General features: G+C 39.3%; 1 protein-coding gene across 1 annotated transcript; it reads left to right on the top strand.

Moving 5' to 3' along the window:
• The first annotated feature begins 373 nt into the window (after positions 1 to 373).
• On the top strand, positions 374 to 20,864 carry PRKG2 (protein kinase cGMP-dependent 2). The gene is made up of 18 exons (XM_053975609.1): positions 374 to 867; positions 3,707 to 3,873; positions 5,468 to 5,581; positions 8,289 to 8,394; positions 9,599 to 9,662; positions 10,280 to 10,357; positions 11,354 to 11,448; positions 12,193 to 12,261; positions 12,993 to 13,091; positions 14,047 to 14,197; positions 15,518 to 15,654; positions 15,815 to 15,904; positions 16,084 to 16,225; positions 17,025 to 17,188; positions 17,804 to 17,926; positions 18,897 to 18,959; positions 19,816 to 19,882; positions 20,736 to 20,864. Exons 1-18 carry the CDS (start codon positions 374 to 376, stop codon positions 20,829 to 20,831), a joined length of 2,319 nt encoding a protein of 772 aa, XP_053831584.1. The 3' UTR covers positions 20,832 to 20,864.
• The last annotated feature ends 638 nt before the right edge of the window (positions 20,865 to 21,502 follow it).

Here is a 21,502-nt window from a genome sequence, read left to right on the forward strand (position 1 = left end):
TCTAACAATTTTCTTGCTTTAGCAGTCAAGCACAAGCTTTTCTCCTTCCTACTGTTTGTTTTGTCTTTGTTAGGCTGAAAGGAGCTTACACATCTCTTCAAGTCACAAAAATGAAGTAGTAGCCATGAGATCTTTTGCTTTGTTTCTACCACCCCTCCGTGCCTCCTCTCCTTGCCCTTTACTCTGCTGACTTGCAGGACTGGAGAGGATGAAAGCAATCAGCTGTGTTTACTACAGTTGCATATGGCAAGTTCAGCTGCCAGCTAATTGCTAAATTCACTGCTTAACATTCCATGACTTAATTTCATTTTTTTTCTCTTCGGGAACGAAATAAAACTGCAGATTTATTTTCCCACCTAGGTCTCTGGGCAAAATGGGGAACAGATTAGTGAAACCTAAGCAGCTGAGGCAGCCGAATAGGCACGTGGCAAACCTTGCTATTGGCTGTGCTGCCAGCCACAAGTTTCTGATGGACCCATGCCTAGGCATCAATGTGATCAATGGGCAAGCTGATGTCCTCTGCAGCAAGGTACTTGAACTGGAAAAGGAGCTGAAGAGAAAAGATCAGCAGTTGCAAGAGAGTCAACACCATGTTGCTGAGCTTCAGGAGCAGCTGGCTGTGCAGACTAAGGTCATAGCAGAACTCACCAAGGAGCTTCAGAGCAAGTGCATACAGTTGAACAAGCTGCAGGATGTTATTAGCACTCAAGGAGAGCACTCTCTTCAGCCTTCTCCATTTAAAGTTTCTGCTGACAGGAGAAGAGGAGCCAAGGAAGGTGTATCTGCGGAGCCGACGACAGGACTGTGTGATTTGAGCAGGCGAACTATGTTTTCCCTTGAAAAAGCAACAGTCCGGAAGGATTCAAGGTGAGCTCGTTTCAGAGGGCTTCTATGTTTGTGTCACAAGGTTATTGCTTATATCACAATTATATCCTCTCCTCATGATAAGCCAGGATTAAAGGATTCATCTTTTTCGTGTAGGCTTTGCAGCTGTGGTAGATTCTGGTTGAGTTTGTGGGTAGCTTTGACCAAGTATCATCGGTGTCCCACTGTTCTGATGAACAGTGGTGGGGGGCCTCTGTATTTCAGATGAGAATCTTACAGTTTTTTGGGGATTTATCTTTATTGTCAGCTTCCTCCTTCCCTCCAGCTTCTAACAATCATGGTGTAGGAACTGAATCTTACTCGTTCCTCCTTGAATCCAATTACACTTTCTAGACTCTGACAGACCCAGAAATCTCTGCGGTCAGAGCTGACCTTGCAGACAGAGATATCAGACTTATATCAGATATAAGAGATATCCTTAAGCATAACTTAGACCCTTCTTTCACCTTGCAGTGTAGACATAACCAGAGAGTCTGCTTAACATGCTGGTAGCCAGACTCTACCTGGACATCAGCCAGTGACTTTAGTGCCTTCAGATTTGTGAGGAGCTTTATTATTCATGGCATATCTGAGTCTTTACCACAGTAGACCTGAGAGTTATGAGGCGTGTTTTCTCATCCATCATGTCCAGCACTGCACCTTAGAGGGTGCCTCGTGAATCAGAGAGGCTGCCTGAGTCACCATAGGAGCTGAGAACTTCAGCTGGCAGTGTTTTTCCAGAGTAAGGGAACTGCATTAATATTTTATCACAAGTACCTGGGCAGCTTAAATCATAGTTTTAAGAGTGTTGTGTTTGTAACCTGTCTTCTCCTTGGCACGATCCTTGTACTGCAGTCCACCACATGGTTTTCTAGGGTGCCTTCAGAGACAAAATTGTAACAGCAGTGAGGAGAAAAGCCAGGAGAAGAGCCAGTGGATTAGCCAAGTGCAGCAGCCAGAACCAAAGCAAGTATTGCAGCTTAAGCAATCCAAACGTAAAGCACATAATTTTTTGATGTTGTAGTAGTCAAAGTATTATTTGATCTTCCAGATATTTTGGAAGCAAACATATGCCAAAAAAAGCACCACAAACCTGTACAGCTGTGCATAGCTATGTCTGTAAGTTAGATAAGCCTGTGATACACATGCACTTGTGTAAGACCCCATCAGCTTGCTGTTGAGAACAGCCAAATTATGAAAGGCACAAACATTTGGTTTCCTTACCTGGTCTGTAAATGCTGTAGTAGGTCAAGTTCAGGCAGTTCAGACACATAAGAACAAAAGTGTAATCTTCGCCATCTACAGAATTCTGCTAATTTTGCTAATTAGAATAGCAAAATAGCTAAGCAGCAGAAAATTAGCAAAATTAGAAAATGAGCAAAATGAGAAAAAATTAGCAGAATTAGCTAAACAGAATTAGCAAAAACTGAACCATTAGCCTGACAGTGTCTGTTGCTGCTACCAGTAGCTGCCTCCCCTCTACAGAGAAAGGACTTAATGCAGTCCCACGGCTGTGTAAGGTAACTTTACAGTGCTCCTTGTGAAAGGAGCTGCCTCAGAAGGAGGGGAAGCTCCATGCTTCTTGAATTTGCATTGATTCCAGAGTGTCACCAGTCCCTTTTAGAAATATTTGTAAAACAAATGGCACAATTTGATGCTATTCATATGGCGGGGGTTTGAGTGCCAGACTTTTGTTTGGAGTATCTCAGCATGGATGATTTTAATGAAAGTTTTAGAAGCACAGTCTCCTCTTCTATAGTTCTGGAAGCTTTTGTGCTCATTTTACGTATCGGGTTATATGCAATTACTGTATTTTATTGCAGTACTGTACACATGATGCAGGCCGGGATGAATCAAATTAGCAAGGTTGGTTTTAGATGAAAACTAAGTTAGAGCTTATATTCCAATAACCCTGTTGCTTTCAGCAGAAGGTAAGTTATGATTCCTATTTCTAAACACAGTCCTCACCATAGCTACTTGGTTTTATTTTCCTGCATCATCTCATCACCTTTACTTATTTTCAGTCATTACATGACTAGTAACAATGTAAATGTATTTACGTGCCCTAGGTTTGTTCATTCCTGGGTTGTCCTCAGGAGATTTTTTTCCACATAACCTAGTTTTGATGACAACCTTCCATTGCTTTATGAATACAAACTAGAGGAGGCCTTAAATGCCTCAGAAATCTGTCAGGGTTTTGACTTTGTCAACATTAGGAGCATGGGGACTTGAAGGCAGAATCGATCTTCCACTTCAACAGTAAAAGAAAACTATCAGCAGGGCCATAAAAGCCCCATCAGTGCAGAAGTTGTTTAATTGCCTTAATTTCTGGTGAGGACTTGAGGCACTGCTTTATAGGATGTCCTTGAGCTAGAACATGCTCAAATCAATCAGAACCCATAGATTGCCAGAATGTAAGTATGGCCTGCTTTGTTTCAGCTGGCTAGCCCTTACCCACAGATTCATCCATTGTTTCTTTTTCCATGTTTTCTCCTCCTTAAAATCCAACCATTGGGCTCTGTCGCCGGCACTTCAAATACAGACAGTTCTTGTCTTTACAAGTCACCCGTTTATATGCATTTACTGCAACAGGAAATTATGCAGGGGCTGTCTCAGGGAGCAGTGAGAACAAGATTGTTCAGTGAGATTGTTCCACCAGGTGACTACAGCACAGACAATTCCCTCACTAACCAGGCTACCATCCCACGAGCTCTAAACAAGGCAGGCAGAGCAGTGTGTTAGAAATGAGAGGAATCCTCTTGAGAGGAATGAATGCTTGGTGAATAACAAACCCCAGCCATGCTGGGCATTTTAAACTTCGTGGTTTTTCATTTGCAACCAGTGAGAAGAAGCTTATCACAGATGCCCTGAATAAAAACCAGTTCCTGAAGAGGCTGGAGCCCCACCAGACACGAGACATGGTGGAATGTATGTATGAGAGGACGTTCCAGCAAGGGAGCTACGTCATCAGACAGGGAGAACCGGGAAATCACATTTTTGTGCTCAAAGGTGAATATTGCTTACTTGTACAGCACACAAGTGCAAGGAACGGGAAAGGGGTCTGGAAGGCTTTGCAGGAAATCACAGTGAGGGTGTTTGGGCTCCTAAGTAATTTGTCCCTGTGGAGGGCAATGCAAGTTTTACCTGTGACTTTTATGAAACGGAGTGAGAGCAATAAAAAAGCACCTTGGAAACCTGAGTCTTGATTTAATGTGTTTTCATGACTTTTTTCATTTCTGAAAGCCAGAGGCCAGCAGTTCCTTTCTGTTGTTTCTGTTGTTCTGTTGTTTCTGTTCCTTTCTTCTCCAGGGGAAGAGCAGGTATTATTTAAAATACAGAAAACTGCTCAATGGTGAAGCCACTCCTGAAATAGTTACTTTTCAACATTCATAAGATACCAGTTTTCTGTGTATGGGAAATTGAAAGATTAGGTCTGCATTCATTGTTCCCAAAGCTGAGAGGTTTTTTTTTTTAAAAAAAAGACCTGCTTGTCTTTTTCTGGGGAAAAAAAAAAGCTTTAGGATAAGAAGGCTTTCCTAAAATAAGGCAAACAAGTCTGAAATAAGTTGTGCTGACTGCTACTGTGCCTCAAATTGCTGATCAGCTGTAGTTTAACACCTTGAATTTGCTCCAATCAGCAATAAGATCTTTCATCATTTCACCATTAAAAATGAAAAGGGTTTAATTTGCATATTTCATCAACTGGGGACCACTAAAAGTCCCAGAGACTCATATGAATTAGAGCTCACACTATAAGGAGTATGTTCTGTTGAGGTGGGAATATTTAAACAGGAGTAAACTGGTATATGTTAGAAAGCACATTTTCTGGCTTCATATGGATGGGTTAGTTGGAAAAAAAATGATGGTAACTGTGTTAGGAAAACAGAAGTATTAGAGGAAAAAAGAGGAGGCAGGATTTGTGATGGTGTGGTCATATTCTTGCAAGACAAAATGATAACATTCTGAAAACGGATGAAATATCAGAAAGGAGATGTGCACCTGGAACTTTTCCTGGCACATTAGAATCTTTCTTGAGGAGATGGTGTGGGCCTTGGAGAGAAGAGGGCAGAACTTTCATAACATGTTTAAGGGAAGATTTTTCGGGGCCAAAAAATGTGAAGTTCAGACTTTCTTTGACTTTTGCTAGTAAAGCTCAAGAACAACTTCTTGAATGAAGATTTAATGTGCTTTTAATTTTTCTGCCCTCTTCTTTGCATTCTGTATCTATATACACTCACACATCTGTATGAAGAGATAAACTATGAGTAATTTCTCCTGTGATCATTATTTTAAGGCTTCTTTCTTTACACCACACTGGAGTATCTGAACTACAAGTGAGTGGTTTGTTGTAGCAAAGCTTCATCCATCAGGATTTAGAATGGCCCTCCCTTCCAGAGTACATCTGTAGATTAGCAGTAAATTAAAAAAAAAAAAAAAATATCTTTACTGGTTTGTACATGTGTTTCAAAGCACTTTTTGCACTGTTGCTCCCATTCCTGTGTTCCAGGGAGTGGCAAAGTCAGAAATATATTGATTTGTTTTCCATTCACTCTGTGCAGCTGAGCACAGGTTTCATAGCTATTATCCTGATGATTTTTGACAGAGGGCAGCCTGGAAGTCTTTCAGCAGAATAAACTACTCTCCTCAATTCCTGTGTGGACAGCGTTTGGTGAACTGGCCATTTTATACAACTGCACACGGACAGCTTCTGTGAAAGGTACCTAAGGTTAAATGCAGCAACCTTGCTCAGAATGAAAACTGTGGGGTTTTTTTGTGAGATCCCTGTTATATCCAGATTTTCTTTGAAATTTTCATTTAATAGATATTTACATGTCTTGGTTATCTACAGTAAACTCACATTTCTTCCCAGAGTTCTTTCTTTTTGGGAATTCAAATAATACTATGCCATGAATGTCATTCCATCTTTGGTATAACCCTTGATAAACAATTAGGCACCTCCAAATTGTGCTGGATAGCCTGATCTGTAGCATGTTAACAACCAGGGCAGGATTGTGTTTTAATTTTGGATGCTTTAGTAGAGGTAGTGGTCTCTGGCTGTTATGTTCTTGTGTCAAATGCAGTGCTGAGGATGAAATCGCAGTGAGTTTGAAAGCATATGAAAACCATGGAGTTTTTAGTAGAGTGGGTACAATTCTAATTCAGTTTAAAATAAGCAGGAAATAGTTGCTTTTGCACTTCTTTTAGTTCTGTGCCATCGTTACGTTGCTGAGTCTTGCCCAGATCCATTTGCAGCTGGAAGTTTGGGGACTGACCAGGATGGAGTTGTTAAGTGTTGCTCTGATACAAAAATTCCTCTTCCAGCATAAGTCTGGGTGTACATCCATTAAATACCTCCTGATTCCCTTTCCAACATGCCATAATTGCTCTGTGACAAACAAGTAAGTGACTAAATATGGTTAAGTTAAGTTCATAATTTTTCCACTCTCCACCATTTCATAAATAATACTTTTGTTTGAAGACTAATTTCTGTTCTTGTCTAAATCTGCAGGGACTTTGTGCCACCAATAAGTATGAAGAGTTCATGTTGACTTAAAAAGGAACAAATGGAATAAAACATGAAGTTGTTTGCTGTAAAAGTTTTTGGTCTTTCTTCCTGCACCCAGTTTATGCACTTAATCATTGCTGGCTTTGCAGATGGAAGTTATTACATGTAATCTGTTTTTGTTGCTGCCTGATAAACAGAACAGCAGCACTAATGTGATTATTTTTCTTACTAACATGCTGTTCTAATTGAATATGTTCCCTATTTTTCTTTTTTGCCTGCTGTATAATATTAGCATTATAAAGTAGTGTTTCTACATAATAAGACATCAAGCTGCTTTAGGCCTTTGCTAGCATTAATTGGTTTTGAGGTAGGACAAGAATTGTCCAATTATGGACAAGAAAAGGTATTTGAATACTTGCAAACACTGCAGAAATCCACCCCTCCCCAATAGCTTTCCTGTGATCCTTGTGGAGGAAGAGCAGCACAATGTCATAGCTGAGCATGAAGAGTGAGCACACATGTGAAACCTTTCCTGATGCTGGATCTCCTGACACCCTTTTCCTGCAGTCTTTGAAAACTCACAAGTGAAGGATTTCATCCAAACAGCAGCTCAGTGGCTGCTGCTGCTCAGCAGCATCCTCACAGGCAGTAGCTGTATTTGAAACTGGCAATGTGATTTGCCCCTATGTTTCTGTATTTCTCTCCTTTTTTTAATCTCATCTTTGAGATTGCAAGCGTTTTTCTAACTCTATAACTGTTTCATTTAGTTAAGGGGCAAGATACAGGAGATACATTTGCAACAGGCTGGACACTTGCCATGTTTTATTCATGCAAAGTGAACTGCAAGATGTTATCTAGGAGAGAAAAAAGTAACACCTTTGTTCTCCCATCCAGCAACCAAAAATATTTTTGATCTATTTTGATAGATGGTAGAGCATATGTGTATATTGTGTACAATGAGAAATGACTCTGCTTTGTTTTAAACCTGGCATTTTTTGTTCCTTGAAAAAAATGATTCTATGTTGATGATAAATAGAGGCAATCAATTGCCCCAAATTTTTCTGTAAATTTTATCTCACAGAAAACACAGTTTTGTTATTTCTTAGGGCAGAAGGAAAACTGCTGAATATGGTATAGCATCTTTTAAAAGAAGAGATTAAATTTAATAGAATCAACTTTTGCTTAAAAAAATAAGAACTGTTCTGTTGTGTCGATGATTGCGCTCAGAGGGTGCTTAGGGGTTTGCATCTTTGATGCTGAATCTTGTGCCTGCTTACTGTCTTAATCATTTTATTATCTTTTGAAAATGAGTCATTAATATTTTGATTACCCTTTATTCCCTTATATAATGGGTAGTTTGGAAGAAAAGTGTGTGAGGATCACAGGATTAAATGAAACGAAATTTATTTCTTGATCTCTGTTATTTCTATCTTAGTGCAGATAATTTGCATACAATCTGAATTTGTATATAATCTGAGTTAGAGTTTGATCCAAGGCACAGTATTTCATTACATAGGTTTTGGAAAACCAGCCACATTCTTGCTTCTTTCAAATCATCTTCTTTGCATTTTACAGCTTTTGAGTGCAGTGACTGACTGTGATTAGGATAGATTTTCCCAAGTGTTCAGTCCTGTCGCTTTCAAGGTTGCTCAGCCTATAGAATTGCATGGAATTCTTCCCTAGAAGAACCATTTGAAAATCTATTCCTTACTTAAGTGAGCATTGTTTAAGTGGGGATTGAATTCTTTTTAAAGTCTGATTACAATAGGTGCTGGATATTTTAAAATTCAGCCTTGGGCCTTGTGAAATAGCTAGTCTGTCTTCTACCATGAGCTGATGCTGTAATATCATCCATCAAATAATTTGGAAACATTGCTGATTTTGGTTTTTTTGTTTTGTTTTGTTTGTTTTCTCAAAGCAATCACTAATGTTAAAACATGGGCACTCGACAGAGAAGTTTTTCAAAATATCATGAGAGTAACAGCACAAAACAGACAAGAGCAATACAGAAACTTCCTTAGAAGGTAAATATTATTTATTTCTGTTTCTGATACTGCTTTGTGTAACTTACTAAGGTGCACAATAATACTGTGCCTGTGTTGTAAAGAGAGGAAAAGGTGCTCTTCATGCAAATATGGCCTCAAAAGCCTGAATATTTGTCTTTTTTTTTTTTTCTTTCATAAAAGCTTCTTTCCATTTTAATTGTTTTTCTCCTACATCACACTAGAAAACTTCAATAAGTGCTTGAATGCCTTTAAGTAGTATAAAGGTATGGGTCTAGAATTTAGAACAATATAATAAATAAAGTTAGGTAAACCCTCCAATGAGTAGTTAGTTTGCTGCTGGAGTAGATTAAGGAATATTCCTTATCCTTTGGAGATTTGAATATGAGATCTGCATGTCTCTCAACTTATGAACTAATTCCAACATAAATTAACAGGAAATCTGCAGGGTAGAATAATTCTCTCCTGCAGGGAATACTGAGAGTGGTGCCATGCTTCTCCTTAGGAAGATGGGGAAATCAGAGGTTCCAAACCACAATTAGCTGATGTAATATTCTATCTTTTTAACACAAAATGACCATTCTGTTATGCCTTCAAATCAAGATGCCAAGCCTGGCCATGCATAGAATGTCTTGTGTATTTTCACACCCCTCCCCACCTTTGATTTCTATACACACTTCTTTGCTGAGCCTAAATAGATAGAAATTTCTATAATTTCCTAATTTTTACAAGTCTAAGTGATCAGGGTGGAAGGTTTTTTCATTCTTACCAGCAAGCTCACAAAGTTTTTACTGTAATTAAATTATCTATCAATAGCTGTCCAGAGTACTGAAGTTTTTACCTTTGATTTTGCAGTCTCTGCAGTGCACTTGAAAATATATTCTTGAATTGCTGTAATGTCTTGGGTTTGTAATTGCTGGATTCTTTTGAAATCAAGCCTTATGCCCACTAGAGTCCTTCCTCTCCTGAAGCACAAAGTTGATTTACAAACTGACCAGTGTTTGCCACATTTCTAAGTTGTTTAAGTTTTGTTTATCTAAAAACCAGCATGAGAATGCTTGAACCTTCTAAATTAAGATTTAGTTGTATACTGTGTTCACCACTAGGTTAACTAGTTATAAAATTTGACTGTAAAAATTGCATAGATGAGAAGAGATCAGAAAAAATTGTTAATGATAACTACTTTGGGTTGTGGGGCTTTTTCTATTTGTTTGTTTTCTGGAAGTGTGTCCCTGCTGAAAAACTTACCTGAAGACAAATTAACCAAGATCATGGACTGCCTGGAAGTGGTAAGATATTGTCAAGTTTTTCTAAACAGTATTCAGTAAACTTCCAAAATAACAAAAATAAAAAACAACCAAGCTTTTTTAATATGAGAGTGGTTTTGGAGTGGTCAGAGTTGAATTCCAGGTTGGCAGAAAATAATAACATTTAGTGACAGTAAGTTATATTTTTGACATCAAAGGAGTCAAGCAAGTAGTTAAGAGGATTTGTAATCTATCCTTTATTAAGATTAAGTACAAAGTTGCTCTCCAGGACTCTTTTGGTAATCAAATTTACCTCTTTGTGATGTGGTTATGTAATACTTTCATATCCCTTGGACCACATACACTGCAAAATGTAAGGGAAGAAGGCATTAGGTCCCCAGCACATGAATCCAGCCAAATATCTGTGTGCCTTAGGGCTGCATTTGCCAGCAGCCTTTGAAGATAAAGGTTTGATACATAACCAGAGCTGGGATTTTTTTTCCCAAGGACAGTGGTAACTCTTTATTCTTTTCACGTGGAGGCATGAAGGATATAGGAAGTTAAAGATCAGTGAAACATCCACACGTGTGTTAAGGACTCTTCATAGTAACCTTGAAAGATTTATTGGACAATATTTTCTCTCACTTGCCTCTCACCAGGAGTACTATGACAAGGGAGATTACGTTATTCGGGAAGGAGAAGAAGGAAACACCTTCTTTATAATAGCAAAAGGAAAGGTAAGGTAAAATAAACCTAACTTATAAAATAGCATGTACAAACACTTGTATCTCAAAAGCCACCTTAAGGGGTGTGGTCTTTAGTAAAAATGTTGCAGAGTGTTTCTGCACATGCTGTTAAACTCACAATATCGTGATAAAAGCCTGGAGCAGGGAACCTAATTTTTCATTCACAATGAACTCACGTTATACTATTCTAATTACAATGTAATTAAATTGTGTCCTGAAGCCTCTCGACTCCGTGGCACAGATGTAAAGCCAATTTTTTTTTGTAAATGAGATTTGACCCTACATCTTCTCCTAGATGGTGCAATATCTGATGCACAAAACACAGACTTGTGAAAAGTCTAAGTAATGGAGTCCCAGGCTCAATGCAGAATGGCCTTTGAGGTGTCTCAGAATCCTTTCATTTGTTAGTCCCAGAGGAGCAAGGCAGCAGCCTTTATCCCTCAGCTGATACCTTGGAGGCTGACACGGGACTCTAAAGAATTAAATCAGGAGAATTTTCCTCAGTAACTTCCAGTTTCCGAAACATCTCAGTGTCTGTAGGTTTTCTAGTTTGTTTTTGCTAACATGGGCATCAGTAGAATGTGCTCCTGTGGAAGCAGAGGGGAAATGTTAGTTAATGTTTCTGGAGTGCTGCCTATTTAGCTGAGAAGAGGAAAAGCTCATATGACATCTGCCCACTGTGGGAACTGAAGTATTTTTCAGTCTTTCATTAAAATGTGACTTATCCTGCTCTGTTTCAAAAAGAATGAGGTGAAAATGTTGAGATGTCGCCAATAATGAATATATTCCTTCTTCTCAGCAAAAATCAGAGAGGCATCAGGGAATGTTTGGGTGTAATTTTTGAGAGGAGGGGTAACAATATATATCTGTAACTCTTTCTGCAGCATTAATGAGTTTAAGACATTTCTCAAATACACAGAAAAGAAAGAAAATCATGCAATACTTTGAAACTTTCCCTTACAAAATTTTTGTTAATCTTATTTACAGGTGATAGTTACCCAGAGTACTACAGATCACTCGCAGCCTCAGGTGATTAAAAATCTACACAAAGGAGATTACTTTGGAGAAAAGGCTCTCATTAGGTTAGTTCACACTGTGTGATTCACTCTATGTAGGATTTCAATTGTCCCATCACTGTGTGTCAGATTCTACAACTCATGGCTTGTTTCGAATACAATATTTCTTTTGATTGTAAAGTCAGTAGATGAAGGTAGGGACCAAATTTGTGTTAATGTTTTGAGGGGTTGCAGAGAGAGCTTGAAAGTTTACACTGGCATCTGCCTTTGGTTTTCCCTGCAGAAGTCAAATTCTGGCCCTCTGCATTGTGGCTTACTGTTAATACTTCAGTAAAAACTGTGGTGAGAACTTGTGCCAGGTTGTAATTGCCAGAAGGGATAAGGTCCATTGTGACTGGAATGAGCTCCTGATTCCACTGCCCATGGCAGTAAGAAACAGAGAGAAGGAGTCACACAGTACATATATACATGTGTGATTGAGCAGGGAGTCACTTGGGTTTGGGAATGTTTTATATCCAAGGATCTTTGTAGAAATAAGTAATAAATCCTGATGTAATGATAATTACACCTCACCTTAATTTCTTGGAAGGTTGCTAAAGGACGTCGTGACCCAAACCCAATTGAAACTGGAAAAGATACTGTGCTAGACCATAATAATGACTAGTAAAATGCTAAAATTTGTATTTGGTTCAGCAGCATTAATCCAGGTACAGGCTGCAGAGGCCTTTGAGGAGTTTCACCTAGAGAGTGCGAGGTACTTTGAGGATTTTGACATGCTTCTGAATTCTCCTAATGCATTTCAATTCTCAGTGACGACGTCAGATCAGCCAACGTTATTGCAGATGACTACAACGTGGAGTGCCTCGTTATAGACAGAGAGTAAGTGCATTCCACTTTCATAAAAGGATTGCATCCTCTTTCAGTAGGTTAATGTGACTTTCAGTGGGTTAATGTGACTTCACTGTAGGCAAAACCACAATGTTCCCTTGAATGAATCCTGAGTGGTTGTGCTTTAGGAATCCTGATGGAGACAGCCTGACAGCAGGTGCCGGAGCACAGAAGCTTAAGAGTAGTTCAGAGTTACTATTTTCTTTCTTTCCTTGTAGTAGTGATGTTTATCCTGATCTCCTGGGACAGAGGTTCCTAAGGCCTGTTCTTGTCAGTGAAGACCAATACAAAGAGAGCATTCAGTAACTCTGCCTTCTCTGTCACCAGAGTCCCTGCTCCATTTAGTAATGGGTCCACATTTGCCTTTGTTTTCATCCATTTACTGATGTATTTGAAGATGCCTTTCTTCTTGTCCTTGACATCCTTGGCCAGATTAATTCCAGGTGGGCCTCAGCCATCCTTGTCTCATTTATATTTACCCTGACAACCTCTCTATATTGTTCCAAGTAGCCTGACCCAGCTTCCATCTCCTGTGTGTTTCCCACTTAAGCCTGAGTAATTACAGGACTTCTTTATTTCTCCACACAGGTCTCTTGCCCCCTTTGCCAGATTTCTTGATCATTTCTTGAGCCTGGAGGAGGTGATTCTTGAGTATCCACCAACTCCTACTGGGTCATGATTTAAATGTTCAGCAGTTTATGATGTTTCCTTTGTGGTTTTAGGACATTTAATCAGACTGTTGGCACTTATGAGGAGCTGCAAACTTACCTGGAAGGTTATGTGGCCAATCTGGCCCAGGCTGATGAAAAGCGACATGCAAAGTAAGTCAGATCATTTGTTTGTTACACCTATAGTAGCTAATCATAAAAAAGAGCCATGGATACATAAGTAAAATCATGGATGGTAGTTGGAAGGAGATGGACCCCTAGGAATGACAGCAGTCACTGTAACAAAATAATCTGGCTATGCTTATGGAGCCCAACAAGCTTTTTCTGATACAAAGATTACAGAGAATCTCAGGGTATTGACTTCCAAGCAAGAATTCATTTGATTCCTGGAAAACTGAGCACAGGAAAAAAAATGATGTTTTGCTCAAATAGATTTTGCATTTTGATGATAAGTTCTTTGACTGGTAAAAAGCCCTGAAGGCCAACTTTAACTCCAGGTTGAGTTAAGGAATCTGTATTGCTGTGCAAAAGATTAAGTGCCATTTCAAAAAGAAAGAAGCAGACATAAAGAAACAGTTTATTTTTAATGTTTCAGTGTAGCACTGATGGTATTGATGTCTACTCTTAGCTGTGGGCCCCACTTTTACTTTAAGTAATTTTGATTTCAGTCTGAGCACTGCTGGAAGGTTAGCAGAGAGTGTTTTTCCTCTGTTTAGAGGAAATCTAAACATTCTTATTTCTGATATCTGTAATTTTATTTCTGATAATTCTACTGGAACTGGTACACAGTCCTTCAAGCATTGTTTCTCTAGCTTGGACTGCCCAAACTTTTGCAGCTGCCTGCATCAACAGGAATCTCACCAGGGATCAGTTCTTGCTAAAATTACTGTCAGTTCTACTCGGTGAATTTCAGTCTCATTTTTCTTCTTATTTACTTCTATAGAATTCCATTAAGATTCTGCTGGAAATAAAAAGGGTTTTTCTTTCCTCTTTCTCCTTTCCCACTTCCCCTTTCCTCCTTTTCCATTTCCTTTCCTTTCCCTTATATAGGATCATTAAAAGTAATGGCAAGGAAAAGCACTAACCTATGTTAATTTTCTTAATGCAGAGAAAGATCCTTCTGTGGACAGCTGACCAAAGAGGTGTCTTTGGAGATGATAGAGCTGAAGGAGAAAGTAGCCCAGTTCCCTCCTTCCCCATTCCAGAATTTAGAAGTTGTCACAACTCTGGGTGTTGGTGGGTTCGGAAGGGTTGAGCTTGTAAGAGAATGTTTTAAAATTATTCATGTAGCTCTCTGTCTTGGATGATTGATTTAGCACTGAATAATGTGAAGGATTTTGGTATTCTATGTGCTTGTGCCCCTCAGGCAGAAATAATTCTCCATAAAGCAATGCATAGTTAAAAAAAGCATTTCAGGACTTGGGTGTTTAAAGAAGCAAATCCATTCTTGTGTGCCTCTATCTCCTGCTGTTAAAAGTACCTTCCTGGTCACTAAACACAGTCATCAGTTTGTACATGATGGAGTTTATTTGGAGTTTACAGATGTGCCTGTGTGCATTATGTCCCCTGAATGGCAGGCCTTTTTCCAGGAATCTGCCTGGACCTGGAGCAATCTGAATGGCACCACACAGTCTGTGCTGGTAGAACTGCTTCTGTATGCCCCACAGCAGCTCCAGCCAGCGTGAGCCATCTCTGAGCTGCGTTCACTGGGAAATTTCCAACAATTTGCAGTGGCTCTTTTGAGTCATATTCAATAGCGTGATCAGCTCTGCTTCTTGGCTACCAAGAGCTTCATTAGCCCAAAGCCTTAAATTCCACTCGCCTCTGGCTGAGCTGCAAACATCTGACAAAAACCTGAATGCTTTTTGTGCAGGCTGCTGAAGGTAATGGTAAGTTAAAGGAAAATGTGTGCTTTTAGTGAAGTCAATAATCCTTTACAGTAGTAAGACCATCAACTGTTTCATTCTGATTCATGCTTCACCAAAAAAAAAAAAAAAAAAAAAAAAAAAAAAAAAAAAAAAAATCCACACTGGAATTTTACTTCTTCAATCTGAATACTAAGCTAAAAATTGAATTCTCATCCAGCTGTAGAACACAGATATCTGCTTCCTTCATTTCCAAGAGGCCCTGTTTTAACTTCCATCTTTTTACTGCCTATTGGATAATATTTCAGTGTAATGCAAAATCATTTGTAAACATTCTTCCTAAACTGCCTCTCCTTTTTATTTGTTTGTATTATGCTGGTGATTAGAAATCTTAAATTGAAATTGGGACCCACTGTGATATAAACTCCTTGTAATATGTAGTACCTGTCCAAGCTGCTGCTATTTGGTATATATAAAATGAACAGAGGGAACATTTCACTTTACAAGTGGGGACTGGGAAACTAAAATATCTGATGCTTGGCTTAAATTTGCACATAACAGTTCTGCCGAAAATCTGGATTTTTTCCCTTGTTACAGCCATCAATTTCAGTCCTGTGCTGTGTTGAAAAAGATGGATATCAATGTATCTAGTGAGAACGATTTAGTAAAACACCCTTTCTTTGCCTCATGTGTTTTCATCATTTTCATTCGCAGGTTAAAGTTAAAAACGAGAACGTGGCTTTTGCTATGAAATGTATAAAGAAGAAACACGTGGTGGACACCAAGCAGCAAGAGCATATCTATTCTGAGAAGAAAATCCTCGAGCAGATATGTTCTCCATTTGTTGTAAAGTAAGTTGAGCATAAGGTTCCCTTGATTTTGTCCCCTCACTGACCCCTGGGGCAGCACTATTAGGAATGGGGTTTGGCACACATGAGTTCTGCAGGAAAGACACTGCAAGTCTTGCTTTTTCCTTTGCTTTTCCTAAATTGCTGCTGTTTGTCTCCACAGGCTGTATCGCACATTCAAGGATAACAAATACGTGTACATGCTCCTGGAGGCTTGCCTTGGAGGGGAATTGTGGAGCTTGCTGAGAGACAGGTAACAGCAAACACAGCATAACCTTGCCCTTTATAGTCAGCCCCATGTGGCTACTGAGTAGGTTCACCATACAATGAAAAGGTGTTTGGTTCAGTTTGGTTAATATTCTGGTTGTTACATATTATCTGGTTAATAACTGAGGTGTTTTCAGAACTTGATTGCAATTATTTTTGTTCCAGAGGCAGCTTTGATGAATTCACCACAAAGTTTTGTGTTGGGTGTGTGACAGAGGCTTTTGACTACCTGCATCAAATAGGAATTATCTACAGAGACCTGAAGCCAGAAAATTTAATTTTGGATGCTGAAGGATATATAAAATTGGTAAGATGTAATCAATTGTAATGTTATCCTTTTGTGCCTGTATCCTGTTTCTTTGCAGGGGGGGATATAAATAGCATGTAATTATAGAACCAGGATCCTGGAGTGTAGTAACTCTTGTGCTTCAGCAGTAAAGAGGGAGGGCTTCTCATTGCACAGTGAGAAACAAAGGCATTGCAAAGCCACTGCAAGCCTTGAACAAACTGGGGAATTGCAGCCTCTGAGAGCTCTTGCTGCAGTATAAACAGCAAAAGAAAAAAATTCTCCCAGCAGTCAGTTTTATTGTAAGAAGAGAAACCACATTTCCCAGGTGCAGAATTACCTCCCTGTCCAGTCTCATACAATCACAGGTTCAACATTCATTGATTCAATTTACAATCATAGATTCCCCCCTCTTTGTAGAGGGAACGTGGAAAAGAACTCCTGCCATGCCTTACTGTGACCAAGAGATGTGCAACAAGAATATCCTTCAGGGAGCTTGAAATATCCATTCTGAAGACAATGAGCAACCCATTGCTTTCCAGGGACAGTAACTCTCATGTCCTCAAGGAAATAATGGGTTATTCTCCCCAGAAGGAAAACTATTCAGAAAATTACCTGTGATAAGAAATGTATCTGTTTTATAACATTCAGTAATCCAGTGGAATTACCTCTCTCTCCTTCACAACTACACTGTGTGGTTGCTCTAGTTGTAAACTAGCAATTGTGGGATCTTTGCAGGAGCTGGGGAAGCAATTAAGACCTTAAGACTTCCCAGTGCAAAACTCCTCTGCATTATGCAGCATATGTTGATTTTGATCAGGTTGATTTTGGATTTGCAAAGAAGATTGGATCAGGGCAGAAAACCTGGACATTTTGTGGAACCCCTGAGTATGTTGCCCCTGAAGTAATTCTGAGTAAAGGCCATGACTTCAGCGTGGATTTTTGGTCCCTTGGGATTCTTGTGTATGAACTCCTCACTGGCAGGTAAGTGCCTCCTACTGAACGTTCTTACCTAGTTTGGCTGTTATTAGAAACCTTTCCAAGGTTATTTTTGGACAGCCTTGCAAAATGATACTTCTTTATGCATGTCTTGCCTTCCATCATTTCAGAAATGTCACAGACCAAGTGGGTTACATCTTCTCAGTTCTGGCTTCTCCAGGCACAAGCTGTAATTGGCAGGTGCAGGGCTGCTGCTGATGTTTCCTGTGAGGAACAAGTGACAGCAGACTGTTCTCTTCCCCCTTAGTGGGTGATGGGGTGCAGTGGGGTGGATGAGCTGTAAGCAGGGCTCTCTCTTTAGCTCCCTGCACACTCCCATGACAACTCTTTGGGAATGCTCAGTGGCAATGCAAAGTGGAAGCTTCTCTGAGTTAGGCTTAAAGGGACACGTGGTCATGCATTTTACCTGGTACCTACAGGAAGCTTCTCAGCTTCAAGCCTTTCTGTTATCTTAGGCTGAAAGGGTGAGGGCTGTAAAAGTAGGAAGGTGGGCTTTTTTTCCATATTTTTTCTATTTTCTCAAATATTTGCTTGGATAAGTACTAGCCACATCTGCTCTTGCCAGATGTTCCACTTATCAGTGTTGCTTTCCTTTTCAAGCCCACCATTCTCTGGGGCTGATCAAATGATGACATACAATTTGATTCTCAAAGGCATTGAAAAGCTGGATTTTCCCAAAGTAATAACAAGGCGACCTGAGGATTTGATCCGCAGACTCTGCAGGTAGGAGGGGCAGTTTGGGGCAAAGCCTGAGTGTACAGAGATTGGGATTTTTTAGGACTCAGACTGAGCATTGAATTCCTGACAACCTCATTTGGAATTGTTATGCATGGCGTGGTCTATTCTGATTGAATTCAGTATGCATTGCACACCCCTGAGTGTGTCACACCTCTGAGTCTGCAGAGGCAGCAGAGGCTCTGGGCTTTCTCTGCAGCTGGGAATTTTTTCTGAAACACATCTTTGGGAAAATTTATTAAGTGGGGGCTGAGGAAAGAGCTAAGGAATTTGATTTTCAAATCAAGCACATTGTTACAAAAAAAAAAAAAAGAAAGAAAGAAAAAAAATCTTCCAAAATTACTTAGGCATATAGATTCTACAGAAAACACAGAACACTTAAAGACTGGCTTAAATCCTTTAGAAAATGTGCAGAAGGTGGTATTTCAGAAGGGCCAGCCTAACCTAGTGGCCTGCACAACCTCTGGCTGGTAACTCTGACTTTGGATTCCCAGCTCCTGTGGGATTTCATCCATGGCACCGGGAACAGTATTCAACATTCTTGTGTACCACAATTGGAAGCATCTTTGTGGCTGTAAATTTTGATCTGACTCCTTTTGTAACCCAGACCTGCTGGCCAGGATAAAAAAAAAAAAAAAAAAAGGATGTGCAGATAAAACTCAGCCAGCTGATTTCCCTGTGCTGCTTCTCACAGCTGAGTTACACTGTTTTGGCTTTCAAGAAGGTTTCTCCATCTTCAGAAAAAAGGAGCAGTGAGCAACACCTCATTATATCTCCTCATGAGGCCACATGTTTTATGCAAGCTGCATCCCTGTGCAACCATTAAATGCAAGCAGTTAGGACCTATAAATGGTCTTTTTAAAATAGGACTATTTTATATATTCTTATCCTAATTATTTTTCTTTTTTTTCTTTTTTTTTCTTTTTTTTCCTTTTTTTTTTTTTTTTTATTTTTTGAGGCAAAACCCTACAGAAAGATTAGGCAATTTGAGGAATGGAATAAATGACATCAAGAAGCACAGGTAAGCAAAAGAGACTTCCAAGAAGAAAATTTGGGGCTTAATTTGAAATATTTTTAATATGTTAGAACCCAGACAGGTAAACTCATAGACATCCCTGTTGCTCTTGAGTATTTTTGCAACTATAGCAAGCAACAAAATGAATGTAAATCCTCAGCATTACTATCTAGAAATCTTATTTTTTACTGGTTTTGCTTCAGGTTATTGATGTAGGAGTTTAATGCAGTTCTCAGAGAAATCGATGCCAGTTCAGCATCTCAGACCTCCTGACCCTTCAACATTTGATTTTTAAGAATGAGTAGTTAAGGGCTCCAGAGCAATAATTTGAGGGGTTTTGTTCTCTTTCTTGTAACAAAGAAAGTCTTTCTCATAATGAATTTTTCTAATGCAAGTCTTTCTTCTAACAAAGAAAGTCTTCTGTAAATGAAACATTTTCTGCTTTCTCTTTTTACCTGAGTTGTTTCTAAGCCCTACACTTTGTGCTTGGAGAGAGCAGTTCTTCAATTTTTTTCTGCTTGTCTTCCTCTTCTCGTGCTGTAAAAAGGGTGGCATCCCAAGGAGACACACAAGTCTCTGCATGGCTGTGTTTCTGCATGTATTAACCTGCCTGTCTGTGCACCTCCTCCATACAGAAGTGCCAAAGGTCCTGCTGGTCCTGAAGCTGCCCCTGCCTTGTATGGCAACAACGGTGCTCGGGATTCCTCCTTCTAACTGTGTTGTTACAGGAGCTGACATTGAGAAAAGCTTCTTATAGCCCTTGTCCACGTGATTTTTCAGCTCTTTGTGGTATAATGTCAGAAAAGAACCTGTCTTTCTCTTTTGGTCTCTCCCTGTCTGTTTTTCATCTCTTTTTAATCAGGTGGTTGAGTGGTTTTAACTGGGATAGTCTGAAAGTGAGGAAATTAACATCGCCTTTAAAAAGAGAGGTATTGCCTTTGGCTTTCAGTATCATAATGCTTTACTAACACAGCTTGGCTACAAAGGAGAACTGATGGTGATAGCAAAATTTCCCAAAGACACATTTGAATTATTACAGCTCAACATTTTTTGTGAAAATTGAAGGAAAGAGAGACAGCAAGCAATACATAACTTACAGTCAGTTAAGTAATGGAAATATTATTCTGCCTGTGTACTTTGTATTACATTTTCACCATTACTAGAACAAATGGTGTTTGGTCAGAAACTAATATTGAAAAAAATATATCTCCCTTGGTAATGGGCACATTATTAAGATGCACTGTTCATATTACTGTGAAGAGTACAAATTCCTGTGTTCTCCTACTACTGAGTTCCAGCACATCCTTGAGTAAGCTCCCAGTTTTAAATGGCCTATTTGTTTTTGCCCTGAAATGAAAAAAAGACTAAGGATAAAGCATTTGAAACTCACTTTGATCTTAATTTGAAACAGAAAGTAATTCTGAGGTCTGCTTTGAGTAGCTACGCTATGAGTGTAGATTTGGCCTTAAATAGCATTCCAATTGTACAGCGTGGCCCAGTTTTCTTAATGAATTAACAGGGCTTTGAATGAAATCAAGGATTTGATATTTGGGAAGTCCTTTTGTACAAGAAGGCTAATGCCACTGTCCTGTTGTATAATGTAATTACTGGAGGTATTTCTTTTAGAGAATGAGGAATTGCATCCATTGAAAGACATAATTTTTATCATATTAGCTTTTCATTTCCATGTTGGGAGCAACAAAAATTATGCATAATCAATAGAGAACATTTTCAAAAGATACTTTCTGAAACACACTTTTGTTTGTGTTTTCAATGTCCTAGTTGTCTGGACCAACTGATTACAGCTACTTTGACAGCTATCCACCTGAAGTGGGAAGCCCTCCAGATGAACTTTCAGGCTGGGACAAGGATTTCTGATCATTTTTCCTTCTGGCACATTTATAGAAACTCATGGGCATCAGTTCTATCTTGTTTCTTGCTTAAAATGAAGTTACACAAATTACACAGCACTCCTTGAAGAACAGAAGACAGTACAGGACCAGAACTTGTTTGGATAATCCACCAAAATCTGTGCATTTTATCGCAAGGGCATGCATTCAGTCAGCAGATGTAACCTGAATTTTTTTTTTGATACACAGTGTCTCTATGAACGTTTTCCGGATGCCATTGATCGGATCTATGGTTTTGCCACTAAAAATGTCACTAGCTAAAGTTTTGATATTGACAAGGTTACCATACATCTTTTTCTGGGTGGAGAGGATGGGTATCAGAACACAACGGTTGTGAAATTTGTCAATAGCTCAAACTATAGGCACTTCTTTTTCTTTTTCTCTGCTGTGCTTCACTTTCCCCCCAAAATGTCCTGTATTGCATTGATCCAGAAATGTGTAGAAAAGAGAATTTTACTGAAAGGTTGATTTGATTTAGCTACAGCTAAAAGGGTATCACTGTGTAAGCTGCCTGTCTGTCAGTCTAGTTTTGCACTAGGTTGGATATGTGAGACTGGTCAAACAAAAAGGTATATGCATAACAGAAGTTGCCTAGAGAATCAGACTGTGCTGTGCATTTCCCTTACTGCTTCAAAGAGC

The sequence above is a fragment of the Vidua macroura genome, chromosome 4 (assembly GCF_024509145.1).
Source record: "Vidua macroura isolate BioBank_ID:100142 chromosome 4, ASM2450914v1, whole genome shotgun sequence".
Lineage (NCBI taxonomy): Eukaryota > Metazoa > Chordata > Aves > Passeriformes > Viduidae > Vidua > Vidua macroura.